At 42.7% G+C, this 24,531-nt stretch overlaps 1 protein-coding gene across 4 annotated transcripts in view; it reads left to right on the top strand.

The window, feature by feature from the left end:
• The window catches only part of RASEF (RAS and EF-hand domain containing), a 79,041-nt gene that overhangs the window by 49,889 nt on the left and 4,621 nt on the right, over positions 1-24,531 (top strand). For 2 of the 4 annotated variants that reach the window (XM_045468341.1, XM_045468339.1), the window contains 10 exons: positions 731-799; positions 2,873-2,957; positions 4,348-4,436; positions 7,684-7,918; positions 8,223-8,360; positions 8,477-8,624; positions 9,912-9,993; positions 11,627-11,741; positions 16,543-16,662; positions 19,260-19,336. In XM_045468341.1, coding sequence (XP_045324297.1) covers positions 731-799; positions 2,873-2,957; positions 4,348-4,436; positions 7,684-7,918; positions 8,223-8,360; positions 8,477-8,624; positions 9,912-9,993; positions 11,627-11,741; positions 16,543-16,662; positions 19,260-19,336 — 1,158 coding nt within the window. The remainder of the gene's footprint in view (positions 1-730; positions 800-2,872; positions 2,958-4,347; positions 4,437-7,683; positions 7,919-8,222; positions 8,361-8,476; positions 8,625-9,911; positions 9,994-11,626; positions 11,742-16,542; positions 16,663-19,259; positions 19,337-24,531) is intronic. The other 2 variants (XM_045468342.1, XM_045468340.1) reach the window with 2 other exon arrangements.

Below are 24,531 nucleotides of genomic sequence, written 5' to 3'. Positions count from 1 at the left end.
AAAGCTAATTTAAGGCTATGATGTAAGGGCCCAGAATTGTTGACTAAGGAACTTAAATTCCTATAGTCCATTGGGAAACTTTGAGCTTTATCATCAAGAGAGTGAGCAGACAGGTTATTGTGAACAAAAGTTGAGAGCCTCAGAATCTTTGGAAGCTTAGGGATTTGTCCACTTAGGAATGGGGGTAGAATATGGGCTGGTGGTGAGTGGCTGTTTTCAGTGGACGTTATAGGGAGGCAGCCAGGGCTTTGTAATAAAGCAACAGGAATCTCTGAGCATAGGTTTACAGCAGACGGAGAAAGCCTGGTCCTGCGGACTCCTCTGCAGTCCAGGGTGAGGAGGGGAGGCCCAGGCAAGGAGAGGAGAAGGAATCACAAGGCAGAAGGTAGCTGGGTTGGGATTGTATAAGGCAGGGAATAAGCAGGGAAGGATCAGAGGTGAGAGAGCAGGCTGGATTGAAGGGACTGGTAATGAGTGCCTGGGGAGAGTGGACTTAGCAGAAGGGGAGGGGTCATGATGTTCTGGGAGGAACACAGCCAGAAACTTGCACAGGAAGCAGAGGGGATGTGCTGACGGCACAGAGGAACCGAGCAGGAGCGCGGGAAGCGCAGGGAGCTAGAAAACCAGAGCCAGGGACACATCTTTGAGAGAGGTGGTCTGGGAAGATAGGTACAGGTGAGGCAGGACTGAATACCTAATTGTTGTTCAAACATAAAATATGATTTTACAGGGATCTGCAAATAATCCAAGAGTACACAGAAGATCGAAATAGTCTTGAGAGGCAAATCGAAATACTCCAGTAAGTTCTCATATAAAATGCTCAGTACATCTACATTTTCCTAATGTTTTGTTAATAAGAGCCGTGCCACATCTGACACAAGTTGCCATATACTGGGTTTGCGGATATATGCTTGTTTCTTCTCGCCATGCTGCCTCCAGCACATCCACTTGGTTTTCTCATGCTTTTAATCCTAAGTAAACTATTCAAATCCAGAGGCTAGAGTATAATTTTCTAAAAACCCTCTCAAGTCAGGTGGTATGTTATAATACCTCTGTAAAGACTAAGGGCTGGGGCGCCTGGGTGGCTCAGTCGGTTAAGTGTCCGACTTCAGCTCAGGTCACGATCTCGTGGTCCGTGAGTTTGAGCCCCGCGTCGGGCTCTGGGCTGATGGCTCAGAGCCTGGAGCCTGCTTCTGATTCTGTGTCTCCCTCTCTCTCTGCCCCTTCCCCGTTCATGCTCTGTCTCTCTCTGTCTCAAAAATAAATAAACGTTAAAAAAAAAAAAAAAAAGACTAAGGGCTGTGACCTCAGAGGTTTCCTCTGCAGCCCAGCAGAGGTTGTCAGGAGTCCTGTTAGCTCATGCCACAGCACCAGGTACACAGGATCATTCTTTCCCAGTGTATTGTTCTTGGTGACATGGCTATTTTTCTTAGTTTTTTTTTTTTTTTAAACCCTACTGGAAATATTATACCCACCCTGTCAACTTTCCTCCTGAGTTACTGTAATTCTAGCCTGTGAGGGCCTTCTCCACAAAACCTTCCCCTCCTCCACCCTGCTCTCTTTTCAATATCCAGGTATTTTCTTCTGGTTTGTCTTCCCAAAGGAAGTAAGGTCAGGCTTGTCAAGTTTTGTTGTTGTTGTTGTTGTTTGTTTGTTTGTTTGTTTTTAAATTTTTTTAATGTTCATTTTTGAGAGTGAGAAAGAGGGTGTGAGTGAGGGAGGGGCAGAGAGAGAGGGAGACACAGAATCTGAAGCGGGCTCCAGGCTCTGAGCTGTCAGCACAGAGCCCAATGCAGGGCTCAAACTCACGAACGTTGAGGTCGTGACCTGAGCCGATGTCGGATGCCTAACTCACTGAGCCACCCAGGAGCCCCTGTTGTTTTGTTTTGTTTTTTTCACCATTTACAATGCTTATTAATTCTCACCTGTAGCAGGTACAGGGTTGACATAGTAACTCTGTTCGTTCATTTATTCATTCATTCAGCAGATTTACATTCATTACCTTTTATGGGTCAGGTGTTCCAGGAGCTGAGGATGGAGTACAAGTAAAAAAAAAAGAAAAAAAAAGTCTCTCTAGATATGGGGCTCATCTAGGGAAAGAGAATGGAAACTGATCAATAATTATAGAAATAAACATAAAATGCTGCAGGGGAGGTGGGACAGGGGGAAGGGACGTGTCCCCCAGGGGCATACAGGACAGAGCTTCCTCCTAACCAGGAAGGTCCAGAAAGTGTTCTGGCAGGTGCAGCAGTTGAGCTGAGATCTGAAGGATGGATAAGCCTTCAGTAGGAAAAGATTGGCTGCTATCAGGCAGGGGCTCTGTTATTGTCCTCATTTTTTAGAAGAGGTTGCCGAGGCTTTGACAGCTTAAATGACTCCCATAAATTATATGGTAAGTACATGCCTGTGTTGGGATTTGAATCCACAGTCAACATTGGAACCTTAACTGGTACCTGGGCAGTGGCAGGCCATGAGTAGGATGTGGGAATAGCCAGGAGGAGAAAGAAGTGTGATAAAACACATCGCATCCACACCTGGCTGGGACATGCGCAGGGGGCCAGCTGGGTCCAGGCACTTAGGGAACAGAGACCTGCAGGAAACCTACTCACACTGTGAACCTACCTGAGGGAGGGGATTCCACAGCATAGCTAATTCCTTCCTTAAATGCCTCCAAACCTTTAAAAGAGAGGTGATTCACCAAGTTGTAGTTCTAGTAATGAATTATGATCTCAGTTGATGAGGTTTGAAGGGTAGTGGTACACAGTTGCAAGAGGTGGTAAGTAATTCCATAGAATGAACATGAGAGCCTGCAAAGGCAGTGATTTTCACCCCCACTTTCCTTATCTATCTATTTAATTTATCTGCTCTGTAGAACAGCTAACCGGAAACTGCATGACAGTAATGACGGCCTGAGGAGTGCCCTTGAAAACAGTTACAGCAAGTTCAACAGATCTTTGGTATGCAAGTAGAATTTTTTTTTTTTAATTTTAACACTTATGTATCTTTGAGAGACAGAGAGAGAGTGTGAGTGGGGGAGGGGCAGAGAGAGAGGGAGACACAGAATCCGAAGCAGGCCCCAGACTCAGGGCTGTCAGCACAGAGCCTGATGTGGGGCTTGAACTCACGAACCATAAGATCATGACCAGAGCTGAAGTCAGATGCTTAACTGACTGAGCCACCCAGGAGCCCCGCAAGTAGAATTTTAGAATACATTTTGTTCCTTCTTGTAGTGGGATATTTTGATGAAAATAATGTATTTTCTTTTTAAAGTATTTTGTTTGTTTGTTTTGAGAGAAAGAGAGCAAGCATGAACAGGGGAGGGGTAGAGAGAGAGGGAGAGAGAGAATCTCAAGCAGGCCCCCCACTGGCAGGACAGAACCCAATGTGGGGCTTGGACTCATGAACAGTGAGGTCGTGACCTGAGCCAAGACCAAGGGTCAGACTTGCTTAATGGACTTAGCTGCCCAGGCACCACGCAAATCATGTATTTTCTTAAAGGGGAACTTACAATAATGAGAAACTATTCCATTTAATAAGAAGAAGCAACATTTTCCCAAACTAAAAAATATGCCACCCCTCTGTAGACATAAATACCTAGATGTTAACTGACTCTCTGTTAGATGTTCAGGGAAACCAGAGAAAGATGTATAAAGTGTGACCTGGGTCCCGGAAGAGTTTTTAATGTAGTGGGGAGTTAAGATGTGCATGGATGGCAATAATATAAGAAAAAGTGGGAAATCTTATAGAACTACAAAGAAAATACTGCTCATTTCTGAGAAGGGAGAACGCACTTCTGACTGAGGCATGCATTTAGACACAGTAAGTATTTTCTATGGTGGTAAGATTATCAGAGTGGAGGCATTAGTTTTAAAACCCTGCTGTGGAAACAAGCTAAGCCCTTCTTGGAAATTTGAGGAACTTCCCCAGAGGGCACATGCCAGAAATCCTCCTCTCCCACTTTTGGAGGTCAGCTTCCAGTTTGGGGTTCCTATGCAGTAGCTTTACATATGGACAGGTCAGTCACTTGGCCAAATTATGGTTTGAGAAGAGAGAAATCCAAAGAAGTTGGTATTGCAGGGTCCTGGCAGATGTGGGGAACTGGGATACCCCTTTATCGCTTATGCAGTAAGGCTTGGACTGAAGACACAATGAGACAAGGGTACTGTGTGTGCAGGTGGCTTTTTGAAGTTTTTACCTCAGCGTCCATACTCAACACTTACTCATGTAGGATACCAAGATTTGAATTACAGTGGAAGTTAACTAGTGTGTTGTAAATATGTGTATATGTATATGTACTATATGTACCTGGCATAACAAAAAATTGCTTATATATTTTTTGTATTGCAGCGCATAAATAATATATCACCAGGGAATACAATTTCTAGAAGCAGTCCCAAATTTAATGGTCATTCCCCTCAACCTCTGGGCTATGACAGGTATGTTAACACCTACTTACTTTTTGTTTGAATTCTGGATCAAAGTTAAAAGGAAAGTGAATTTCCTTAAAGGTGAATTAATAAAATAGTAGAATCTACTTTGGGCACAAATTTCTATTTTCTGCTATGTTATTGTAAATTTCTGAAACCTGTAAAAATTCCAAGTAAAAATGTCCCAGAGAGGGCAAAGTAGTTTCCTTAAGATGTTATCATGACTTGATTTTACATGTGCTCCCCATTACCTCATCCCTCATCATGTCGTGTTCCTAAGAAATGGACTCTGAGTGCTGTTTCAGGGAAATAAATGGAATTACAGTGTAGGATGTTGATGTACGTGTGGTATATGATTTTGAGACTCTTGGCGTGATCTGTAAATGTTTAATAGCTCAGCATAATATGTAAGCTGTGTTCAAGGGCAGGGAAACTTTAAAAACAAATAGAAATATGACTAGTAGGTGTTGGTGAGCTATTGTATTGAAGCTGAAGTGAGAATCTACCTCTATTCTGAATCATATGAAGTGAAATATTGGTCCTAGCTTGAGATCTAGTGATAAGGACTGGAAGGTTACATGTATGTATACATGTGTGTACAAACACATATGTCCTTTGTTTTACTTAAAAAGTTAACTTTGGAGTGTATCAAAGTTTGTAAATAGAAGTGAGCACATAAACTCTAGGTTTCCAGCTCTCCATTTCCAGTGCAACCCTCCAATTCATGTTCATTCCCTTTGCATTTGAGAACTTTTGTTCTCAAGACTAATGTACTTACTGTCCCGGAGATAGCAAGATGGTCAGGTCCCCTTTCAGAAAGGTCTGTTACCAGGGCTTATTGGTGGTCACTTTTAGGAAAATTCTATCCAGGTATCAGAGGTTTTGTTGCTCACTGATTTGTGAAATAATAAATGTGGATGGTTTATAGACGTGTAGGCAACTTGGTTGCTCTGTTACTAAACAGTAGACATTTTTTATCTTTATTTAAATTTTTTTTAAATGTTCATTTTTTGAGAGAGAGAGAGAGAGAGCAAGGGAGGGGCAGAGAGAGGGAGAATCTGAAGCAGGCTCCAGGCTGTGAGCTGTCAGCACAGCTTAACCGACTGAGCCACCCAGGCTCCTTCTTTTTAACAATGTGTGGGTGCAATGTGCTTTTTCTGGACTGATATTTAAGATCAATTCTAAGCACATAAGGGAAAAGATACAGAACTGAAAATTATTTCAGAAATTTTACCATAGTTCATTCTGGAAAAGATTACACACTATGGGTAAGACTGAATAGTACTGGACTAAGAACTCCTCAACAGTAGGTTCTAAGGGACAAAGTCATCACACGCCTGTGGCTCAGAGAGATAAGAGCATAGCACTCAGGTGCTCATCACCCTGAATAGGAACCAGTGGGCCAGTAGGGTCTGGACTGATGTCCCCTTTGGAGGGTCATTAATTTGATATAAGAAATCAACATTTAAATTTACTTTTTGATGTTAATATAAAAACTCAAAAGCACATTGTGAATTTTATTGCTTTTGTGGCCTTACTGGGTTTTAACTTGTCTATCTGTCTTAGTTTTGTGTTTTCTCTAAGATCTGTAACAAAAATATGACTTGTTCTATATTTGTACATATTTAATTATGATGAAAATATTCTTTGGGGAAGTAAGAATAGTTTACTTTTAAAAGAGTATGTCTAGAACTTGATTTTGAGAAAGTCTGATCTGTACCTATATTTTTAATTTGGAGTCTAGATATTCATGGAAGTGACTTCTCAATTCAGGATTTCACTTCTTCATTCCTTATCAAAAATCTGAATAAGTTTTTAAAAAAAGTTCTGATCAATAATTACATGGAGCTGAAGTAGTTTGTACTATATTATGAGTATGGTTTTCTTAGTTTCCTTATAGTGTTACCTAAATCAGTTTTGGAAGGAGAGTTTCATAAATTATAAAACAACAAGAAAATGTACACACACACACACACACACACACACACACAGATAGCTAGCTACAGATATGGTGTGAATACATGCCCCAGGATATGAACAACATATTTAGGGAGAGTTTGGTGGTTTAAGTTATTACCTTTTAAATTAATTTGACACATTTGCTAATGGCACCAAAATATTTTTGAGTTCTCAGATTTATATGGCTTATATTTACTTATATTTGAGATCACCTTCTGTTTTCTAAGCATATTAATCTCTTAATATTTTTATCTCTGTACACTTATATACCCTGCCCATTTCTCCATTCTGATGAGATGGTCTATGCCAAGTGGCCAGAATGGTCCCCAGAGTGTAGTGGTGACTAAATGAGTTATAGCCCTTGCTTTTATTTCAACATAAACTTAGGTTTTTGTGAAAATCAAATGGAAAAGCAAAAGTATATAGGGAAATAATGTGGTTTCTTTTGATTCTCCTGTTTGATGTTAATTTCTGCCTCACTTATAAGATGTTAGAGAGTTTGATAAATGGAAACATCCATAGAAGTCAGGGGATCTAGCCTTTATCCAAGTACCTTTCCTATAGGAATCTTTCTAGACTCTGTATCAACACCTACTGGCAGAAAACTCCCAGGTCATATTCCAGTACCATACCTTTCTAATTGCCTGTCATTTTTCACCATGTTGTTTAGAAGTATGACTCTTGGAAAAGTTTATCAGTTGGCCCTTATTTTGTCTTGTGCAACTTGAGAGAATGTATTCTTCTTCATTATGTGTCGCTCTTTGAGTATTTGAGGAGAGAAACTGTTAAGACTTAAGCTGAGTTCATGAGACTTAAGCTGAGTTCACGGAACTATTTCTTGCATCTGAGTCTCACGTCACCATAGATGCCTTCGCTGTCCAGGTTCTCAGCATCTCTTTTAAGTAGAGAGTTATCCAGAAATGGACAAGCTGTTTGGAATATGGTCCAAACACATCAGAGTAAAAAGGTTCACATGTTCTGCATACATTTTTCTTAACTCAACTTGAGATTGCATTTATGCCCTGGACACTGTAATTCCTTTTGTATCAGGAAATAAAGTGATTTTAAAAACAGCTTCATTTTTGTTAAATGTTTGACTTGAGTATCTTTATGTTAACTGATTGTTGCATGGAATGAACTGATATTGCTTTGAACATTTTGTTTCCCTTGATGCATAATCATGGAATACATTGTGGTTCTTGGCCAAAGCTAGAGTGTTGATCTTCTGGAGTCCACTGCTGTGTGGTCCTGAGCTTTGTGAGCTCTCCGGTAAATCTCTCTTCCCCTTTGTCACCAGGTCATCCCGCTCTTCCTATGTGGATGAGGACTGTGACTCGTTGGCCCTCTGTGATCCAATGCAGAGAATGAATTGTGAGGTTGACAGCCTGCCTGAGAGCTGCTTCGACAGCGGCTTGTCTACCCTGAGAGACTCCAATGAGTACGACTCAGAGGTGGAGTACAAGCACCAGAGGGGACTTCAGAGGTCACACGGCACGCAGGAGAGCTTTGCGGGCGATGCTTCAGACACAGACGTAAGCCCCAGAAATCATGGTCTCCTGGGCCTTACCTTTGATAGAAATCTGTCACCCCATTTGACTTGTATCCGTCATGGGAATATGACTTAACGGTTATAAATATGAAACATAGTCAGCCGAATGGTTTTTCCCTCCACCAAGTTGGGAAGAAATTCTCACAGATTGCCATTCGGGGCTACTCTGTTCCCTAACAGCACTGACTATAGATTCAGCTACTTATTTTTCTTCTCTCTAATCCATGATGTATATGTGTAATGAGAGACTTTGTTTTTTAATTGCTGTCTTAAAAAAAAAAAATTAGGTTCCTGATATAAGAGATGAAGAGACGTTTGGTGCAGAAGGTGTGGCTTCCATCTTGGACTGGAAGCCCCAGGGGCCCTCTAGTGAAGGCAGCATTGTCAGTTCTTCGAGGAAGCCCATCTCGGCACTGTCACCACCGGTAGGTAGTTGCTGAGGTATTTTATTCATGAACACTGTGAATTTTCGGTGTCATATAACTTTTTAGGAAGAAAACTGGCATGACCTTTATCACCCACTGTGGCTTTTGTCCCCTAGACAGACATGGTGGATGGTAACCATAAATCTTCCAGCTCACAGAAGGCTTACAAGATTGTGCTTGCTGGAGATGCTGCAGTGGGGAAGTCTAGTTTCCTCATGAGACTTTGCAAGAATGAATTTCGAGGAAATACAAGTGCCACTTTGGGTATGATTCCTTCTTCAGTTGATAATGGGGAGATGACCTTGTTTAGCTTGAGTTTATTTTCTTTAGAGATTAGATACACAGATATACAGATCTCTCTCTGTATACGTACATGCGTGTGTGTGTGTGTGTGTGTGTGTGTGTGTCTCCTTGTCTGTAGAATGGTCCTCTTCTGTTTTAGTGAAGGCCCAACTTTAGGAAAAGAAGACTGACAAAGGTCAAAGATAATCTACTTAGCCGGTCAGAAAAACTGAACCAAGTTCAGAGCTGGAGATTCATTTGTTCAGCAAACATTTCCTGGGTTCTGCTATGAGCCAAATGCAGTTGTAGGTGCTGAGGGCACACAATGAACAGTCAACTAAAACCCAGCCTCGAAGGAAGCTACATCCCAAAGGATGGGAGTCGGTGAAAAACAAATAAAAAAATATGAGGTTTGGAGAGAGGCGAAATCTCACACAGGGTGGCCAGGGAAAGCTTTTCTGATAAGATGTCACTTGTTGATAAAGTGACATTATTAATAGCCAGTTTGTCATGGTCAAAATCATAGGCAGGTGTATGATCCCTTCCCTCCTTTACAATGGAATACATGAGTAAATACTTCTAAGAACAAGAAAAGAAGTGTCCTGATTTCCCAGATTTGCATAATAATCAGTAAATAGGGTTGAAGATACGCAAATTATCATTCACTTTTGTTCTTCATCTAAGAGTTCTTATTTTGATAACTAGAAATATTAGAACAGATTGATTACCCTCTTCACAGTGGGTGTCTTTGTAAATTTATGGTCCTTTGTTACATACCCTTCAAGATAACAAAGCTGAAAGTTCACTGTAATTTGATTCATAAAAAGACTGCAGTGTTTTGTTCAGTTGCTAAAGAGCATGGCACGTATGTGTGTCTTACCCGTGTACACACTCCTACACATGCACATACATACACATATGCACGTTTATGTGCACACAAGCACATACACATGCACACACACAAACACAGAGACATAACTGAGTTCGTCTGATTACCCAAGCAAATAGAACATAGATTTTCCTTTTGTCCAGATTAAATCCTTCCCCAAGTCAGCCAACCTGCAGATGGTACATCTGTGTGCACACGTGTGGTCTGACTTGTAATTAGAATCTGAAGGTCAGTCCCCTTGAAGGCCACATTCATTCCTGTCTACCTCACTGAGCTTGGGCTTATTGGCTTTTTTCTTATCCCAGTAGTGCTTGAGAGTAAAAGAACAATAGAATTATTTACATCATGTTCCCTCATGTTCTCTTATAATTCCTTCTTAGGAGTTGATTTTCAAATGAAAACTCTCATTGTGGATGGAGAGCGAACGGTCCTGCAGCTCTGGGATACAGCCGGTCAGGAGAGGCAAGTGCTTTGTTTGGTGCTTCGGGCTCTGCTTAGGTTTGCCTAGACAAGCCTCCTAAGGTGCTTGGTGTTTTTTTCTGCTCGTGATCATATAATTATATTACAATTTCAGGAATGCGCACTTTTTGCCACATTCTTCCCTCCTTCACTTACCTGTCAGTTGTCCGTGGAGATCTTTAGGCTTCCTCTGAGCCCGTGTTGACTTGGGAAAAAGAGAACAAGGGAATTTAGGTGACCCAGCAGTCCAAATGCAGTATCAGTGGGGGCAGGTACTTAGTCGAGTACAGTAAGTGATGGAAAAGAGAATCTGTCCGCTTCCTTCAGTTCAAGGGCAGAGGCACAAACTAAACGGAAGACTCATGTTGGGTGGCATTGCCTTATCTTGCATTCATTGCCAATGACCATAAGTATTAAGCACAGGTTTTAATCTTGTCTAACTCTTTGGAAATAGAATCTCTCCAGTTGTTCAACTAAGTTTGGGTGCTGCCTGCCTGTGTACCAGGCACTACTCAGGCTGCTAAGATTCAGCAGTGAACAGACACAGATACATAAAAGCTGTTCACCCGGAGCTCATATTCTGGAGCAGGCTGAGTTTCAACGTTTAAAAAACATTCATGGGGCGCCTGGGTGGCTCAGTCAGTTAAGCACCCGACTTCGGCTCAGGTCATGATCTCGCAGTTCGTGGGTTCGAACCCCATGTCAGGCTCTGTGCTGGCAGCTCAGAACCTGGAGCCTGCTTCAGTTTCTCTGTTTTCGTCTCTCTGTATCCCTCCTACTCACTCTCTCTCTCTCTCTCTCTCAAATATAAATAAACATTAAAAAATTAATTAAAAAAAACAAAAAAATATTTGTGGTTGGGATGCCTGGGTGGCTCAGTTGGTTGGGCGACCGACTTCAACTCAGGTCATGATCACACAGTTTGTGAGTTCAAGCCCCGCATCGGGCTCTCTGCTGTCGGCATGGAGCCTGCTTCAGATCCTCTGTCCCCATCTCTCTGCCCCTGCCCTCTAAAATAAATAAACATTTAAAAAATATTTTTTAAAAAAAGGAATAAGAAACATTCATGGTTGATGTGGCCTTACTGAAGATAATATAAAATAGGGCAGTTGGCTTAGAGTTGGGACATACACGTTGAGGTATATGCTCTTCCCCTCACGAGCTGCCCCTTACCCTGTGTATACAGTTTCTGGCCTGTTGCAGCTGTTGTTCTTCTTTCATGTGACCCCCCCCCCCCCCACCAAAACGGAGATTTTCTCTCTTGTGCATCTCCCTCCCTCTTCTGTGTCCCACGTGTAGGTTCAGGAGCATGTTGCCAAGGCTGAAATTTTTAAGAAATTATGCTCCAACCTTGTCCTGGTTATGTTTTGCGGTTTGCAGACATTCTTGGGGGTAGTTTGATGGAGAAATTGATTGGCTCTTGTAGATTAGCATCCCAGATTGTTGTTCAGTTACCTTCCGCTGAGACATCCCAGTCCTTGGAGGTGGCTGTTTCACAGTGACGGTTGCCGTTAAAGTCTTCTCAGGGGAGGCTTATTCTAGAAGATGAGAAAAAAAGCATAAAAGAGATGAAGGGGCAGCTCCTGCCCAGTGGACTGATTAGAACCGTTACTTAACATGCTTTTCTCTTTGCCAGATTCAGAAGTATTGCCAAGTCTTACTTCAGGAGAGCAGATGGCGTTCTGTTGCTGTATGATGTGACGTGCGAGAAATCCTTTCTTAATGTACGAGAGTGGGTAGATATGATTGAGGTAAGACCTCAACACAGAGAAACAAACCAAAAATTACACAAGAGAGTCATAGCCCATCTTGGAATGTGCGATTTCTTTTCTTGGTTGAAGTGCACACCGGTAGAGACCATTGGTCCAGGCTGTCACAGGAAGGACTGGGTGTTAGAGGGAGTTTCCAGTGACACTTGGCAGTATTGGTCTCTTCCTCAGTAGCTGGGTAGGTTTCCACAGAACCATGGATACCACTGAAGGGAGCTTCTGGGAATGAAACTTGGAGGTGTTCTTACAGATGAAATCAGAACCCTTTTGGAAGTAAATGCACATGTAGGCAGCCTGAGAAGAAGCTGCTTTTACACATGGGGTAGTGTATAGCATGACTGGGTGTTGCACAGGGCCTTCCATGCATGCCGGACGTGTGGGTGTCGCATCACGGATGTGAGCCTGTGCACAGCCCAGTTCTGTGGCACCTGCGTTCTCAGCCTTGTGGTGGCAGTAATTTGGGTATCACTGAAATACCAGTTGGTATTTTATTTATTTATTTACTTTTTAATTTTTTTTAAATGTTTGTTTATTTTTGAGAGAGATAGAGACAGAATGCAAATGGGTTGGGGCAGAGAGAGAGGGAGGCACAGAATCTGAAGCAGGCTCCAGGGCTCCGAGCTGTCAGCACAGAGCCTGATGCAGGGCTCGAACTCACGAGCTGTGAGATCATGACCTGAGCCGAAGTCGGACGCTCAACCAACTGAGCCACCTGGGTGCCCCTCCAGTTGGTATTTTAAACATACATGGTAACATCTGTGCTCTTTTTTGTTTGTTTGTTAAATGAGATGATGCCTTTCATCTGAGGACCTTTCTTATCTTTGGTTTCATGGTGAATAATTTCTGAAAGTAGGAAATGATTTTGACCATAGTGTGCTGCCAGAGGTTATTTTTTTTAAGTTTTATTTATTTTTTTAAATGTTTATTTATTTTGAGAGAGAGAGAATCCTAAGCAGGCTCCATGCTGTCAGTACAGAGCTTGATGTGCGGCTCGATCCCAGAACCATGATGAGATCATGACCTGAAACAAAATCAAAAGTCAAATGCTTAACCGACTGAGCCACCCAGGTGTCTTGCTGTCAGCGTTTATTTTTTTTTTAATTTTTCTTAATGTTTATTTATTATTTTTGAGAGACAGAGCATGAATGGGGAAAGGGCAGAGAGGGAGAGGGAGACACAGAATCCAAAGCAGGCTCCAGGCTCTGAGCTGTCAGCATAGAGCCCGACGTGGGGCTCAAACTCACGAACCGTGAGATCATGACCTGAGCCAAAGTCAGTCGCTTAACTGACTGAGCCACCCAGGAGCCCCCAACAGTTATTAATCAACATAAAACTAGAAGCTATGGTTCAATATACTCTTTTAATTTTTTTTTTAACGTTTATTTATTATTGAGGGACAGACACAGAGCGTGAGCAGGGGAGGGGCAGAGAGAGGGGGAAACACAGAATCATAAGTAGGCTCCAAGCTCTGAGCTGTCAGCACAGAGCCCGACACGGGGCTCGAACTCACAAACCGAGAGATCATGACCTGAGCCAAAGTCGGTCGCCCAACCAACTGAGCCACCCAGGCACTACTCAATATACTCTTTTAGAAAAAATAAAATTAAAAAAAAAAATAGTGGCTAATATAATTTTTCAATTAAGTCCATTATCTATAATTTTTAACAGGCATGAAATAGTACAGTGGTGGCTAAACACAGAACTGATTGCTGTATGATACCAGGTTAGCCTCTAGATTCTTCAGTTGGGCCTATTTAATACCCTATCAAAAATAGAATTAATGATCTCTTTCTAACTAAAGAAGTGATGTGAGAAATGACAAAGAAATGTGCATTTTGTTCTACTGAAATATCATGACTTAAATTTGTTATAAATAACGATGAAAGTGTGTTGACATTTATGTAGGATTTTTATTTCACAAAACTTTCCACATGTTATATTCATCTCTGTAATGTATCTGAGAAAAGAAGTAAAAAGTGTAATGTTTTTCTCACTTTTTTATGTGAAACTTGAGGTAGAGAAAGAATAGGACAATGGCTTGTGGTTATTTAGAGGTTAGGAGTTGAATGGGGAATTGGCTCTCCTGATTCAACCCTGGTTGCTACTGGGATAAAGCGCCAGAGTAAGCAGTGGGTTGAGAAAAGCTTTTGAGGTCCAGAAAGGAATTCCAAGGTACCATCAGTGAACAGAGGAAAAGCAGCTGCTCAAGGGAACAGACAGACCTCCCTGGGACAGAGCGATGAGTCCAGAATGACATAATCCCAGCAAACTCATACCCCACAGAAATTCAAAATCTATAGCAAAACTTTTTGTTGTTAAAACTATGAGACTTAGTCTTTGTTTTTTGTTTGTTTGGTTTTTTAATTGTTGTTGTTGTTTTTAGACTTAGTCTTTGTTTTAAGTCTTTGGATTTATGCTCAAGGAAAGGAGGCCTAAAGGCAAGGTCAGCCCATGTTGAAACGGCCCTTAGTGACCAGCCACAGCATGTACCAGGACCTCATAATTTGCCGTGATTTGCTAATCACCAACACATGATAAGTGACCTTTTTAGCTCTTTGGGTCACCTTTCACAGGGTCTGAAAAGGATGAAAACTGTATTGAAGATGAATGATTGAATTTGCAATCGGGAAAAATTAGATACCAGTTGGCATTAGACTTTCACCTTCAGAAAAAAACAAAGCGTGATAAACCTTTGCCATGGCTCACTCTAATTTGAGGAAATTCTACAGGGACAGTTTATTTATTTATTTATTTAAATGTTTATTTTTGAGAGGGAGAGAGAGAGAGAGAGCAAGAGCGGGGAGGGGCACAGAGAGACAGAGGATCCAAAGGGGATAGGAAGCGGCCTCTGCACTGATAGCAGAGTGTCTGATGTGGGGCTCGAACTCAGGAACCATGAGATCGTGACCTGAGCTGAAGTTGGCCACTTAACTGACTGAGCCACCCAGGCATCCCCTGTAGGGACAGTTTATACAGCCACTATAAATATGGGTAGAAACTCAGATTATGATTGTTGGGGTAAGCCAGAGGGTTGTAGTAGAACTTCAGCGGTGAACAGACCCTCTGAATTATTAATGAATACACTTTGATAAAAACCACTGGGTTACAAAATCGTGCAACAAAATTAGGGATAAAGTTAAATTTTGGCCATTTACTCACCTGTCGTGAATAATGTATTGATTGAATAATTGGGTGAAAGTTGAAGGGGGGAGACACTTGAGATGTGGGATCTCTTCCTGACTTTTACATGTTCAAGAGCATTTTGGGAGTGCCTCCCTTGTGCACGTACTATTCTAGAGCCTGCAGTGTATCCATTAATAAACGGAGAGCCCTATCCCTACGGAGCTTGCACTCTAGTAGGGGAAACATAACTAGCAATAAATATGTAAAATAAATAGAATGGTAGAAAATAACAAATCTTGTAGCAACAAGAAGAGGGCAGGGGAAGGGGCCTGATGATGAGGCACTGGACCACAGGTGGTGTGGTCAGCGTGGCCTCCCTGGAAGGTGAAGTTTGAGTCAAGACCTGAAGGAACTGCCAGTCTTTACTGGAATGACTTTGGGAAGTCATTTGGATGCTTGGGTTCTTGGCTTACTTAAGTGAATATTTGTTTAATGGCTTCCAAATGGTGCCCCCTTGGAACCTGAGCAGTTTGCCCAAGAAGCACAATTAATTAACACGTTAGTGGATGGAGTGCCTAGTTTCTGGGAGGGCCTTTTATTTCCTTTCCCCCTTTGCTGTTATCACACTCTGGTGCAAGGAAAATGGTCTGAAGAGAAAGGAAGTCAGGTATAATGTCATCATTTTTAATGCTTATTTCTTGATCTCATGACAGGTAGGGCACCAAACTGAAAGAACACCTTGTACCTTGTATCTTAGACACTGCAAAGGGCACGTCCCATGTGCCTTAGTCGGGGCTCCTGCTTCTCGTGCTTAGGAACCAGAACCCTGTTTTTCTGTGCTGGTCAGGTCATCTTCCTCTGTTCTCATCAGCACCTTTTGAGGTCACATGTGCTCTTACTAACTCCTTCATTTTACAAGTGGGGAAACTGAGGCAGAAACATGAAGAGATTTGCCTGATTTCACACACCCACACCGGCAGCCCGGTGGTGGGAGCGGGGGGGCCTCAAACTCAGCTGTGCTTCTCTCATTTCACGCTCTGCCAGCTCGTGTGGTCCCAGATGGTGATACAGTTTGTGTAAGTTGATTTAGGAGCATTATCCTTACAATTGATTCCTTTGAATGATTGGTAATTAACTCTTGTAAGAAAAATGAACCTTTTAGAACCTTCATATTTTGCTTTTGTTGTAAACCAGACAGCAGTGCATGTGGAGCCCTCAGGCTCTGTTTTTATCCCATTATGGCTGAGGGATTTCCTGTGTGTTTTGTACCTGAGATAACGAAGTTGACTGGTCATCACCGCTCGTTGGAGTGAAAGCTGCAGAAAATGCTGTGGGCGCCACAGCCAAATATAATTCTGTGGTCATGCCTCTTGAGTTTATATTGGTTTGTACGGTGGCAGGGGGGGATGGAGTGCATTTGGACCGTGGCCTGGGCCTTTACAAGTTCTTATTTGGCCTCTCTGAATTTCAGTGTTCTCACTTGGCAATGGGAAGAAGTCTGACTCTTTTTAGAGATATTTTGAGGCTTAAAGATCGTCCCTCTATGTCACTTGGCACCCGAGGGGCATTTGGAGAATGGAAGCTGCGGTTGGTATTGCTGCTCTTGTCAGTGGAACTTGTTCGGTGTTTGATGAACACACAATTTTATTCTTTATGGCAGGATGCAACCCAGGAGAGCATTCCTATCATGTTGGTGGGAAACAAGGCTGATCTTCGTGACGCTGCTGCAGCAGAGGGACAAAAGTGTGTCCCAGGATACTTTGGAGAAAAGCTAGCCATGGTAAGGGTAAAAGTGGGTCTATTGGGATAGACCTTAGCAGTTCATGAGCTTTGTAGTTTACGGCCCTTCACTTTTGTCTACATTCACTTTAAGAGGTATTTTGGCAAACCTCCATCCTTTTTTAAAACTTTTTTTTAAACGTTTATTTATTTTTGAGAGAGAGAGATACAGAGTGGGAGTGGGGGACGTGTAGAGAGAGGGAAACACAGACTCCGAAGCAGGCTCCAGGCTCTGAGCTGTCAGCACAGAGCCCGATGTGAAGCTTGAACCCATGAATCGTGAGATCATGACCTGAGCCAAAGTCAGATGCTTAACCAACTGAGCCCCCCAGGCACCCCAAACCTCCATCCTTTTTGATGGGTCTCCTATCTTTATTCAGGCAGAACTCCGCTCACCTCCCTTTAATGGATGTAGTTAGTTGTACCAAGGATTTAAACCTCTCATGGAAGTAAAATGACCACTTGGTCATCCTCCAGTGGAGAACATTGACAAAGAGTAGCCAGAATTATCCTGTCTTCCTCCCCACTCTCTACCAGTTCCTGGACTCCTGTAGTTCTGGAATCAATGTCAAGGAAAAAGAAGGGTTTCCTGTTTAGAAAACATGGTTGAGGTCCAGAGGTTTACTGTGCCAAAGGGCAGTGTGTCACTTGGGTGAAAGAGCATTGGGAAACTTGTTGTTTTGTTTTTTGTTTTTTCTCTAAGATTTGTGCTTAGTTGAATAGTCTAAATTTGGTTATGCACTTGAATAGAGGATGAAGCCCATGTCTATCCAGCCTATTACCATGGGAAGTGTTTATTCTGCCATTATTACCAGTGTGTGAGAATGCTCCAGGGCCCTCTCACGACCTGTCCTTCCCCAACAAGGAATCAGAGGTACTTGGGTCGGATAAATTCATGCCCTAACAGTCTGATCTGATACTGTGGTCATTGTTGTCTGTCATCAGCACCATGGAAGGGCTGCCCTGTAGCATGGATATGCGGGCTTGAACAATGAGTTTCAGTGTCACTATTTTCAGTTGGAAAATCTTTCTTGATTTAAATCTTGGAATTGTGAGCCTAACATGCTAAACATCAGAACCAGGCAGTGAAATACAGAGGGGATTCATTCAACACATGCTTGATTGTATCCACTTCATTGTGTGCTGAGCAGAGACTGGAGCACAGAGTAGACAGTCCTTGTCTTCATGTAGTTTATTTCTGGGGAAGATTTATGTAAAACTTACATAATCCGCGTGCCACATTGTCCCACACACCCCCTTGAGAGCACATCATCCCTGGCCATATGCCAGGTTTATTCCCATCTCACGATTTCTGAGTTCCCAAGGTTTGTTTACCTGTGTGTCTTGTGACCCCTACCCCTGTGCATCTGTGGAGGCAATCTCTGTTTCACCCCCTGACATCCTAGCTCTAGAACTCAGCAGCAGCGCTGCCCATTTCCACTAGAATTTTGTGATTTTTATGCATTTTCTGTGGAATCCACAGGGGCTCATGGGTGAAGGTCCCACTGTGGAGTGGAATCTTTCCCCATTGTGTCGTTCTCTCTCTCCATGCTCCAGAGCAGCCATTACATCCTCCCCTTGTCCCACATGGACAGTGTTGCCCACACCCAGGCCTTTCCTGAGGGAAATTGTCTCCAGGCAAAGACACAAAAGTAACTTCATCCATTACACTTGTGGCAAGTGCAATGCAGGAAAACCACACAGGGCTGTGCAGCAACTTGTCACGGTGAGAGAACACTGAATCTTAACCTCCGGGGAGGATTACCTGAAAACCCCAAAGGGTGGTAGGAGTCAGCCTGCAGAAGGGGTTTGATGGAGGAAGGTCATAACCCAGGTAAGGGAAACAGCAGGTGAACAGGTCCCGAGGTAGGAGGGAATTTAGAACATTGGAGAAACGGAGGGAAGGTCAGGGTAATTGGAGCATTGTGAGTGAGGGGAGATGATGGCAGGTAAAGCTGGGGGGGTGGGCTGGGACTGCATTGTCAGCCGTGGTGAAGCACTTGAGCGTTACTTGAGGAGGAATGAGAAGCATTGAAAGGTTTGAAGCAGGAGAATATGATCAGTGATCATATACATAACTGCTGGGAGGTTGAATAATAGAGGCCTAGAAGATGTCCATTGGTTTTAGCAACATGGAGGTTGCTGAATCTTGATAGGAAAAGATGATAGCGTGAAGGGATGTGTGTTAGCTGCTGGCCCAAAGGACACATACTTTTGATGGACGTTTAATTCGTGAGTGGTTACCTTAAGCTATCATTTTTACTTCTCTCAGATGATCTTTTAGAGAACATTTGTAGCAACTGCGATAGGACTGTGGGAAGAACCTTAAAACATGAAATTGTGTACAGTGCTTACTTTTAAGGCAAAATAAAATTCCTCTGACTAGAAACTGTTTCTGGCATAACTAGATTCAGATGCACTCTTTCTTAAAGCATTGAAACTCTGAATCCAGTTTCTTGGCTATTAGCATCCTCAACAGAAGAGTATTTTAATTGTATTTGTTGGTTTTAAAAGCTAAAATTCCGGGAGACCTAAGGAAGAGACCTGAGAGAGAGAGAGAGAATTCTTCATTTAATTGTGTGTATTTCTTTTCTACAGACCTATGGGGCATTATTCTGTGAAACCAGTGCCAAAGATGGCTCGAATGTAGTGGAAGCTGTTCTCCATCTCGCTCGGTAAAGTGTTGCCTCATATTTGGAAAACTGGAAGTAGGATTGAATTTTCGTGTAGTTGGTGCATATATCAAATTTCTTGACCATAACATGAATATACATTCGAAAACACAGTCTTGTATTTAGTAGTGGTGAGCGAAACAATTGAGCACAGATTTTATAAAAACTGGTAATGCTGCCTCTGCACTGTGAATGTTGGCAAAGTACCTTTACTGCCAAACAAAACAGGTGCATCTGAGGTGTCGTTGACATTTCTGCAAAATGTCACTGCAAAGCTAATAGTTGACTTGTATGAATCATTTCCAGGAACCAGATTTTAAACACAAGAGACTATTATGAAATTATCTATTATGACATTTTCCTGGGTAAAGGGAAAAAAAAACCTCAACAAAGCAAATTGTATATCATGCCAGTTGGAAGCACCTTGTTAAAATTATTAGTCAGATAATTACTAAGCTAAGGTAATGGTGTTAATAATAAATAACACTTGGGATGTAGATTAGAATGAAAATTATATCATTGAGGAACTTGAATATAAATGTGAGTGTTTTAATCCTTGGAGTAAATTTAATTTTTAGGAAATAACAGTATGATCTGTTAGAGCTCTCTTTTTTGTCTAGTTTTCTGCCACAAATGAAAAGATGATTCTTTACTGGCCTAAAGGAATTAAATATCCAAAAGAAAATAGGAAGGAAAGGAAAGGAAAAAAAGAAAAGAAAGTGTACATTAACAAGATTCAGGCCAGTGATCTTTAATTACTGACAAAGCCATAATTTTAGTGTAATTTGTGTAGGGTTTTTTTTCCTGGTCATTTGTGAGGTTTTACAAGAATCTTTTTTTAAAAAATTTTAAATGTTTTTATTTATTATTTTTGAGAGACAGAGACAGAGCACAAGCCGGGGAGGGGCAAAGAGAGAGGGAGACACAAAATCTGAAGCAGGCTCCAGGCTCTGAGCTGTCAGCTCAGAGCCTGACGTGGGGCTCAAACCTACCAACTGTGGAATCATAACCTGAGCTGAAGTCGGATGCCCAACCAGTTGAGCCACCCAAGCACCCCTACAAGAATCTTAATTTTAGAAGGATAGTTGGCTTGCTAATATACATTGACAAGTAAAATACCTTGCAGTGTTTTGAGGGCTGCTTTTATGTTGATGACTTGGTGTTTCTAGTGCTTACTAGCTGCTTCGACTGGGGCCTTGGGCAAGATCCTTGCCCTCACTTGAGAGAATCAGGAAATGGGCCCCAGGACTTTTTTTTAAAGACTATTTATTTTGAGAGAGAGTGCGCAGGCACACACATGGGGTGAGGTTGGGGGTGGGGAGAGTCAGAGAAAGGAGAGAGAGACAGAGACAGAGACAGAGAGAAACAGAGACAGAGAGAGAGAGAGAGAGAGAGAGAGAGAATTCCAAACAGGTGCCACACTGTTAGCATAGAGCCTGGTGGGGCTCGATCTCATGAACCATGAGATCATGACCTGAGCCAAAAATCAAGGGTCAGATGCTTAACTGACTGAGCCACTCAGCTGCCCCAGGAAATTAGCCCAGGACTTTAAATGGCCTGTCTTTAAAAATTATCTCCTTTGCTATCAGTCCAAGATGGAGAACCACCTTTCCCCACCACACTGGAAATCATCTTTGTTTAAAGCAAAAGCAGTGCTAATTTTGAGTGTGACCTAGAACAGGGAGAAAAAAGGTAAACATTAAACATTTGTAGATTCAGGGGAATTACGTGGTTTTCTGCCTGTGATTCGCAGGGAGAATCATGGGCTAGTATTGTAATTGTCAAACAAGAACCCAAGTAAAACCTTTGTAAGTTGGGTGAAATAAGTGACTTCGTGCACCTCTGTGTGCATAGGGGCCTCCAGCCATTTTGACCAAGGAAGGCTCACTCAGTAGAGGTGGTGAGAGATTCAGCGAAATGCACGAAAGATGGATTCATTGCTGAACTATTAGGTGTTTACACTTTTCTAGGTGGTCACACGGTGTTTCACTGCAGTATACCCGGGGATTCCAGGGTGGAGGTGATGCACTTGCTGGGCTCGATGGGTGTGGGAAGGGCCTGCCTGCAGGTCTGCAGAACATTGCAGGGCCCGAGGCTGACCTGGAACCCCAGGGGAGGTGGAGGGAGCCTTAGCTTTGGCAGTGGGGAGAAAAGGATGCTGTATGTCAGGCCCCCTGTGAGGCTGTCGTTTGCTGCCTAGCTTATTGGAAGACTGTAGTGTCAGGAGGCTCAAAGTCCAATCTTAAATCTGCCCTCGCACAGCCATGGAGTCTCCTCTCGGCCTCTCTAATCTGTAAAACGAGGAAGGAGCCTAGAGGAAACGACCCCCAAGGTCCTTCCGGTTCTGACAGTCCATGGTTCTGTGTATAATAGCCAGTAGTCCACTGAGTCCCATAATCACTGTTTAATGCTGAATTGTCTTCACGGGGTCATATTAAAGTTAAATGACTCCAAATTGCCACAGTCACACCCAGAGCACAGAATCGATTCCCTTTATTGTATTGTAAAGATGGGAGAGGCTGTGAGCCGCCTGTGCCTTTTCCCCATCTGCTCCCGCCCGGCGCCCTGTTTACCATGCAGCATCCGCACAGCCATGTGCTTCTTTCCTTAGAACACCTGTGTGCAGAGGCATTTTGATAACGAGGTCACTTCTCGTGAATCACTTATCAAGGAGTTCTTTTATTGTTGTTATTGCATTGTGGCCTGGTGCAAGGCCTCTGGTTTAGTTACGTTAGCGATGTGTTAAATGTGAAAATTACAAGTAGGGCAAACATGTAAATGCTTGAGTTTGCTTTCTATCCTGCCTTCAGATTTGCTTGTCAAAGTACCTATGTCTTGAAATGGCAGAGTCACCACAGGTGAAATTATCATTTTTAAAAGTTTTTCATCCTTCAGAAAGCTATGTATCATCCAAAGCATGTCACATTCTCGATTTGGATCTCACAAGATAATTCCTGTCGTGGCCCCTTTCACACTGTGTTACATCTTAAAACGTGTACTATAAGAGTTTATGAATTTGCACTGTCTGAAACAGAATTCTGTTTTGAAAGGAGGCCATAAATGTCTAGTTAACACCTGCAACTACTAATACTGCTTTTTCTGGAAACCTCTCAATCCTAGGAAAGTTTCTCCTAGAAATGCAGTTTCCTTGTAATGCTGACAGGACATCTGTCACAATCATCATCCCTTGGCAGGTGAATTTGCCATACCAGGACCACAAGCTTTAAGCATTTTGCACTAGATTCAAGTTCCAGGGGCATTTAATTGATCAATGGCCTGAAAATTGAAAAAAAAAAAAAAACACAAAAAATGCTTAGGTTGGTATTATCAGTTCAGCCGAGGAGCTGAGCCTGTGGGTGTAAATCCATCCATGAGACTGACTCACCTAAAATGCAGCTGTTAAGCATGTGGTAGTTTTTGGAGAGATAGTCTAGTTTTCCCAGCCTTAACCCTGTTGATTTCCTTAAAGTGGGACATGCCTGCATTTATGATGGATTAAAGAAACCCGAAGGCCAGATGAAAAATGTGGGTACATGTTTTTCCTCCTTAATATTTGTTTTCAGGTTCTATAATGTCTGCATTATGTGAGCACTCAGCCCACGGAGGCCCCATACATGATTCAGTAAAGATACCGAGGAAATAAATATGAGACAGGCCATCCAATTTAATATGAGAGGAAGAGGGGCGCCTGGGTGGCTCAGTCGATTGAGCGTCCGACTTCAGCTCAGGTCATGATCTCGCAGTTCATGAGTTCAAGCCCTACATCGGGCTCTGTGCTGACAGCTCGGAGCCTAGAGCCTGCTTCAGATTCTGTGTCTCTCTGTCTCTTTGCCCCTCCCCTGCTCACACTGTCTCTCTCTCTCGCTGTCTCTCTCTTTCTCTTTCTCTCTCTCTCTCTCCCTCTCTCTGAAAACAAAAAAATAATAACATGAGAGGAAAAGAAGAAACATATGACCAGGCAGCCAGATGATTGCAGCTGATAGAGGCCATTGGAACCCCCAGAAGGAGAGATATGAGTTGTCTTGTGAAGGTGCTATGATTATTATACCCATTCTACAGATCAGAAAATGGAGAACTAGAGTGCTTGATCAACTTGCTCAAAGTGACACAGCTACTAAGTGGCATCATTGGGACTTGTCACGTGAATCTGAAGCGTAGGCTTGTCACTTCAGTGTTGGCAGTCTCAGGATTGCATTCCACATTCTCTTCTTTACTCTCTCTCCACCTAATGCCTTCTGTCCCCAGTGTTTCTAGAACTGTCTCTAGCTGGTGACTTCCACTTTCTGTATTTTTAACCTCCACTTCTTTTTAAAATTCCATAACCACATCCCCAACCCATCAACAAGTAGAAATTCTGAAGGCATGACTGTATCCAACATGTCTAAACCCTCACAGCCTGGCCTCACCTACCTTTCTGGTGGCATCTCTTATCTTGCTTCCCAAAGGAGTGATAATCTGTGGACACAGTCAAACTTTATTTCTAGTTGTGGCCAGGCTCTTTTATGTTTCCTTGCCTTTATGTGTGCTGTTCCCTGCACCTGGACTCTCCTTTCCTCATTAACTGAAGGCCAATCCCTGTCCTTTTTTTTTTTTTTAATTAAAAAAAAATTTTTTTTACATTTATTTATTTTTGAGAGAGAGACAGAGCACAAGTCAGGGAGGCGCAGAGAGAGAAGGAGACACAGAATCCGAAGCAGGCTCCAGGCTCCCAGCTGTCAGCACAGAGCCCGACATGGGGCTCAAACTCACAAACTGAGATCATAACCTGAGCCGAAGCCGGACGCTTAACCAACTGAGCCACCCAGGAACGCTTCAATCCCTGTCCTTTTAAGAGATCCCTCCATTGTCAAAGTCTCCATGAAGCTGTCTCCATAAAGCCTTCCTTTCCTGCAGGCCAGCACGACTGTGGTATACCCTTTGTATTCCCACATCACACTGTGTATGGGCATTAGCAGCTCTCTCAGGGCCTTGTAATGATTTGTTTAGACTTTCTCCCCCTCAAAGCTCACAGAGAGGGTCCCAGAGTTTGTTGAATGCCCAAATGTCCGAGATGATGCAGTTGGAAGTTGTATCACTTTCCTGTTGTTGCTGTAATGAACTCCCACGAACGTAGTCCCTTAAGCAGTACAAATTTATCATGTTCCGCTTCTGGTGGTCAGAAATGAGTCTCGTGGGCTGTTCTAGGTTGGCTCGTGTTT

Source organism: Leopardus geoffroyi, chromosome D4 (genome assembly GCF_018350155.1).
Source record: "Leopardus geoffroyi isolate Oge1 chromosome D4, O.geoffroyi_Oge1_pat1.0, whole genome shotgun sequence".
NCBI lineage: Eukaryota > Metazoa > Chordata > Mammalia > Carnivora > Felidae > Leopardus > Leopardus geoffroyi.
Note: the sequence above shows the minus strand (reverse complement) of the source record. Positions and strands in the feature narration are given on the sequence as shown.